The sequence below is a fragment of the Mus caroli genome, chromosome 6 (assembly GCF_900094665.2).
Source record: "Mus caroli chromosome 6, CAROLI_EIJ_v1.1, whole genome shotgun sequence".
NCBI classification, from domain to species: Eukaryota; Metazoa; Chordata; class Mammalia; order Rodentia; family Muridae; genus Mus; species Mus caroli.
In genome coordinates, this window is record NC_034575.1 from 43,138,345 (window position 1) to 43,145,158 (window position 6,814).

Here is a 6,814-nt window from a genome sequence, read left to right on the forward strand (position 1 = left end):
CAGATTCTTTGAAGAAGGTGTGAGAACTTAAAGGCCCTGCAGGAGGTAAGCTGGGTGGGGTAGGGGACAGAGGTGGTGAGCATGGTACACTCCAGTCATTCTGTACATGATGTTGAGAGATCCTGGAAGGCTTCTGTGACTGCTTAGCATGAGGTCCATCATCTCATGGATGACAGGAAATACTTGCTTGATATGTGACCTCTACCCATGTCATTAGAAGCTGTTGCCTGAAAACATAGCACTTTTCCTTAAAATTCCCCGCTGTCCCTGAGGCAGATCTTCAGAACCAGGAGGCAGGTCACCAAGCATAAATGTGCCCTAACTCCCTTCAGCTCCCACATCAAATATCAGTGCTCTGATGACTATTTGAGGACCATCAGCATGGACAGGATTGAATTCCTGTTGCTGACTCTAAATTTAGGTCCACCTTATGCTTCCCAGGAAAGAGGCTATCATCTTTAAAGTTTGGGGGCTGGAGTGGAGGATGGGAGCTCTGGAAGCAAGATGTGACCTGTAGAAGGACCAGTGTATCTGTAATTCTGACTGAGCCTATGAACTTTGCAGTCTGGGGTTTCTTCTTTCATGATGCCGAGGACTCTAATAAAGGACCATTTGCACTCTGGGTCAGTGCTCTGCCACTGAGCTGTGGCTCCAGCTCTGTATGGATTTCCTGTACACAATTGGCATTTCACAGCAAAAACCTTAGTCCTGAGTGGTCGATATACTTAGCACTGCAAATGATCTTTACAGAACTGCCCTGTGCAGTTCCCAGGACCACTCTGATGGGCTGGTTGCACTCTCGGTTGAGAGTCAAGGGAATTGAATCTGATGGGGCGTCAGAGATTCTCAAGAATGGTCCAGGCTCTGACCTATCCCTGCACCCTTCTGAAGCACTTTCTCTGTTCGTTTCTCAGTCCCAGGTTCTCTGAGTGTCCTGGAACCTCTTTAGACTGGTGTGAGATGAGTATTTCTGATTCTTGTCTCTCGAGATTGTCTTGTCAGTATGAAAAAAAAGAAAAAAAATCAACTGAGAGATGGGCGGTCCTCACCTGGCATGATGTCCTCACCTGGCATGCTTAGGGCAGCTTGTCTCCAGCTTCACTTCCTGGGGGATGGGCTGTCCTCTCCCCTCCCGTTCCAGGTGGCACATCTGCTGAAATGTTCACTGGCCTTTAGAATCAATCATGACCAGAGGATGAAGCAGGAAGGTTATAAGGGGTGTGGTGGAGTTAGAGGGTCTTGGTCTCCAGTCCCTGCACTGGGCAGTGTGAGTACAGGCATGGGGGTGGTGTTTGGACTTGTTGGAACTACAGTTTCTATACCTATCAAATTAGAAAGAAATGGACTCTCCATCCTTGAGAGTCTTTATGTGGAGAAAATACTCCCATAAAACATGCATTTGTGCTGAAGCAACACATAGTGAGCTTTACTTAGAAAATGCATACACAAACCTTAACTTGCTACTCGAGAAAATACTACACGGCTACAGAGAAGGTGAGGCCAGAGAGTAGAGGATAGCAACTGCTGGACATCAGGTTTAGTGTTTATCCTAGCCTACTGCTTGTTGTACACCCCCCCCCCATCCCCGGGATTGTTTTAAAGCTGATAGTAGACATCCCACATATAGTTTCATGTGCAACTGCATCTGTCTTTTTGTGCACAACATAAAGAGCCATTTTTATCACACTTAGGATGCCAGGCACAGTGTCCATCTTCAGTTGGATCAAACACCCACCATCAGCCCTCAGGTTTCTTGCACACGTCACAAAGCATTCACAGCTGATTTAGTTTGACTTAGGATGCAGAGCTGAGTGTGAGGATCACAGGTCATTTCTTATCGTTTCTAGTGAGAAGTGTGGGCTTGACACGGACCCAGGATTCCCTGATTCCATGGAGTTGAATAGTACTGAGGACTGCCTGCTCAGGAGAGGGAGCCATGGGTGCTAGGAGGGAGAATGGCATTGTTTGTCCTGTGTGTGTGTGTGTGTGTGCATTTCCAGCATACACACAGGTGATAATTTGAGGATGTAAAAATATCAACATGGTTCTTAGGTTTATTATTATTATTATTATTATTATTATAAAAATTTCCAGGCACTTCTACATTATCTCTGGGTTTGTTTGTTTGTTTGTTTTTTCTACACACTTCAGAGATCTTCAGTGAACTTGGTTTGTTTAAAGACACATGGATATACACACTCTTGCTTCACCTTATATTTGATTTGGAGAATTGATTTTCCAATGTATGATTGTTATAAAACTATAATTCATATTTACATCATTCCAAAGTTAAACCTACAGGACAGTCAGCTCCAGGAAGCCCACCCTCAAGACTTACTGCCTAATATTTCTCTGTGTTCCCATCTCCTTTCCTTTGTCTCCCTCTCCTTATCTTTATGTGTCTATGTAATGGACACAACACATACCTTTTATATCTAGGCATAGAAGTGTGTGCGACACCCTTTCCCAGGTAAATGGTGGGGATTTTAGGTCTTGTTGTATTCAGCACACAGGTCTTGATGACAGTGATGTTGGAGGTCATTCCCCACCTCCTGGTCCTGAGCAATGGTGCTGCTGTGTCATCCTCTGTGCGTGTGTGAGTTCCTTCTCCAGTCTCCTACTCATGGCAAATGGGACCATCCTTTGCTTTTGCCATTTGTTACTGTGACCCCAGGAATGGGGTTCTGCACTCTTCTCTTTGTATTCTTCTCAGTGTGTTGCTGGGTACATCTTCCCATTTGATATTGTGATATCCAGGGTAAATACTTCAGTGGTGGCCTTTCATAGGCCTGTAGCTTAGCTTCCCCATCTGCTGTCAGAGAGTTCCTGCTTCTCCCACACCTGTCTCAATGGAATGTGTGGCTGCACGTTCAGACCTTTGCTAAATAAACACATGAAAAGTCTATCTGGAACTTCCTACTCGTCTGGAGACCCTGGCTCCTTTTACTAAGTGGAGGAAGTTAGATGCCATGATCAGAGCTCTTGAGCTTATTTCTGCATCCATCACTTGGCAGGGAGACCACCCAATGCTTATTTCATAGATGCACTCTCATTTTACCTGACTACATTCTTCGCATGTGCATGCTCATTTAATATTTGAGAATTCCATATCTGAGTACTGTATTTATATCATCCTCAGTACACAGGATTGACTCCCACCTTCATACTTTATGATGTCATTATCCAATATATTTGCAAGTTACTTAGGCATTTGTTCAGTGTTACTATACATATACTGAACCATATACTTGCAAGGAACAGATTGCTGGATAAGGTCTGAAATTTGATAAGAGTTTTTTTTTCCCTGTAGTTTTACTATGGATAGTGAAAATGTCCCTTTGTCTCTTGTTTTCTCTATTTGAGTTGGCTAATTCTTCAAATACTTAAGGGAAAGTGAGTCAGAAACATCTGAGTTTTAGTAGAAAATATTTTCCCCACTAATAACTTGCTAGCCTGGGGATCTGATGAATAAAGTAGAGACAAAAACCTAAGGACAAGCAGATAAGAAGCTTGCATCAATCCACATTTCCTGCAGTGTTCTTACATGAATATTGGCTGGAGGGTTATCTTAATATTTTTCTCTTCTTGAGTAAAGACACTCTGTAGAAACTGCACTAACAGAAATCCCACTTGGTCATAATGTGTCATGTTTATAGTGCCATGGGATTCTGTCTTGCCAATATTTTATTGAAATTTGGCATTGATAATTGTATGTGAGATCCGCCTGCATTTTTCTTCAATCTTGTGTCAGCTTTGGCCTGTGAGGTTTATTTGCCTCATAAGAAGCATGGGGAAGCATTCCCTCTTTCCCTAGATGCTGGGCAGTAGAGTAGCATTGGAATTTTTCGGTCACCAGGAGTGTAACGTAAGACAGTTGTTCTGAGAAACTATGAGGAACTGTGCACGTTGATGGGAAGCTTGAGACGGAACTTGTATATCTTCATGGTCCCTGGACTATCTCACTGCCTACATCGACTTGGCTCTAAACTAAAAGGGGATACTTATACACAGAATCCACTTGTGATTCAGACATCGGCTTCTTAGTTTTTTTCCTTAGAGTGGGTTGGTCACTTATAGTCCTGGTGACCTCCAAACACTTTGCTAAACACCACAATTTATCTGCTATTTCCCTGGAATAGGAGAACCTTTGAAAAATAATTTGCAGCTTGAGAAAGTAAGCCAACACTGCCCTAAATAATGCACAGAATTAAACAATTTTCATACCTTCTACCAAATGCCCTAGTCTTCCTGTGCTAACAGTCTCTGCAGTAGATTGTCTATATACGTAAAGATATACTTCCCATCCAGACCATTATCTCAAAGTCAACCTGAGATATTTAGTAAGACCTTTGTCTCAAAACACAGAAACAAATAAAGACATACTTTAAATTTAGCCACTGCATATGGCCAGTTTGTTAATGCTTCTACTGACTGCTCTTTCATAGGACAGAATGGTAATTGCTTCTCCCTGGATTCCTCTAAGCTGATGTCTCAAAAACAAAGTTGAATCTATACAACGATATGATAGTAAAAGGTCATATTTCAAGATGGGTAGGTGTTTTCCTCACAGGGAATGGAGAAGGGACCAAAGCAGCCTAGACTCTTAGGAAAGACATAGCATGGAGTGTTCTAGATGAGAAGTCTCTCAGAAGTCTTAGGCTGTTTAGATTTGCAGAGGGGGAAGACAGAAGGTCAGACGAGTCAGTGTGGTTTCCACCTTAGCTGACCGAGTTTCTCCTCTTTGACACTGTAGTCAAGGCACCTGGATTCCAGAGCTTCCACGTTAAGACCATGGCTGAGCCCAGTGACAACTCTCTGAGGATTGTTCTGGTAGGGAAAACAGGAAGTGGAAAGAGCGCCACAGCAAACACCATCCTGGGGCAAAAGAGATTTGCTTCTAGAATCGCACCCCATGCTGTCACCCAGACCTGTCAGAGTGACTCCCGCAGGTGGAAGGAAAGAGAACTCCTGGTTGTTGATACCCCAGGGCTCTTCGACACCAAGGTAAAACTGGAAACCACCTGCATTGAAATCAGCCGGTGTGTCCTCCAGTCCTGCCCTGGGCCTCATGCCATCATTCTGGTTCTGCAACTGAACCGCTTCACGGTGGAAGAGCAAGAAACTGTTATCAGGATCAAGGCTATCTTTGGGGAGGAAGTCATGAAGTACATGATTGTCTTGTTCACCCGCAAAGATGATCTGGAAGACCAGAGCTTAAGCGACTTCATTGCCGACTCAGATGCAAACCTGAAAAGCATCATCAGGGAGTGTGGCAATCGCTGCCTGGCCATCAATAACAAAGCAGAGAGGGCTGAGAGGGAAACGCAAGTGCAGGAGCTGATGGGGCTTGTAGAAACCCTGGTGCAGAACAATGGTGGACTCTACTTCTCCCATCCCGTATACAAGGACGCGGAGCAAAGGCTGAAGAAGCAAGTGGAGATCTTGAGGAAAATTTACACTGACCTACCACAGAAGGAGATTAGAATAGTGGAGGAGGAGTATGCTCTTGGGAAATTTAGTGCTCAGGAAAGAGAGGAAAAAATACAAGCCATTAGGGAAAATTACAATCTGAAGATAAGAAACCTTCGTGAGGAAGCAGAGAAGAACATATTCAACCAGATTTTTGAAGAAGTTAAGAAAGTTCTTTTGAAAATATGGCATCTTTTTTCATAAGCAGTCTGCATTTTTTCACTTCTTCTGAGCATTTTTCCACCTCACTACTTACTACTTTCCCTGCTGACCCTTTCCTAACAGCCATCGGCAGATTTAAGAGATAGCAAAGCCAGGGATTCAGTGTACCAGAGTCAGGGCTCAGTGCCAGGCTCCAAGGCTGAATCACACTCGGCTCTCAGCTCCCAACGCTAGCCTGTCCTGCCTTTCCCACTATGATGCACTGAAATGCCTCTGTAACCATGAGCCCAAATAAACACTGCTTCCCTTAAGTTGCTTCTGTGAGACTTTTTTTTTTTTGTCACATTAACAGAAAAGGCAGAATATAGCCTTTTCTCAGTTTGTAGCTCTGATTTTATTGTTAAAGGTGATCATCTATGGTGTTAGGGAAATATAGGAACTTTTATTCTAGATTTTAAAGTCAAATTCTTAACCACTGCTTCCCAACCCCCTACATCCCCATCACTACCACATACCAGTGTTTCCTCTAGGAAGCATCTCCAAGCTTTTCGTTGTAGTTCTTCAGTCACTCCCTCCCTCACAGTGGTTAATGCTAACTCCACGCAGCCTCTGCTGCCCACAGGGAACGATTTACTGACACATAGTATATGTGGGCCAGAACACAAGGACAGGCAGAGAGGAAAAAGCGTCTCCCCACACTGTCTGTGAGAAACTGTCCTAGACCTTGTGACTGAGAATCAGTGCTCGAATGAAGACCATATCCCTCTTGACTATAGGATGTTAGATGCTCATTGTTCTGTGAATTCAGGGTTTTGGTCTTCTGGATGAGGTGGCTCCATTTTGTTCAGATTTTCCTTTAGCATTTGCCCAGTTCTTGTGTCTTTGGTGAAGCTCTATTAGGATATGAAAAAATGACAACCGGTAATTTTAATTGGTGATCAGAAATAGGAATAGAAGCACACACATTCCAAAGAAACAATCATGTCCCACATTAGTCTAATGGCAAACAAGTGACCTTTAGCTGGTGTCAGGAATATCTTAATCCCATCTGCTATGTTTTGTAAAGCAAGGTATGGTGGGCAGAGCACGCCCCCCCCACAAGGTACCACTCTAGAATAAATGAAGTTTATTTGGGGAAAGTGGGGGGTTAAGAAGAGAGGAGAGGCAGAGAAAGAAAGGGGAG

General features: G+C 43.7%; 1 protein-coding gene across 1 annotated transcript; it reads left to right on the forward strand.

Moving 5' to 3' along the window:
- Nucleotides 1–5,942, forward strand: LOC110296988 (GTPase IMAP family member 7-like). The gene is made up of 2 exons (XM_021165795.2): nucleotides 1–45; nucleotides 4,754–5,942. The coding sequence occupies exon 2, from the start codon at nucleotides 4,792–4,794 to the stop codon at nucleotides 5,671–5,673; it is 882 nt and encodes a 293-aa protein (XP_021021454.1). The 5' UTR covers nucleotides 1–45; nucleotides 4,754–4,791; the 3' UTR covers nucleotides 5,674–5,942.
- The last annotated feature ends 872 nt before the right edge of the window (nucleotides 5,943–6,814 follow it).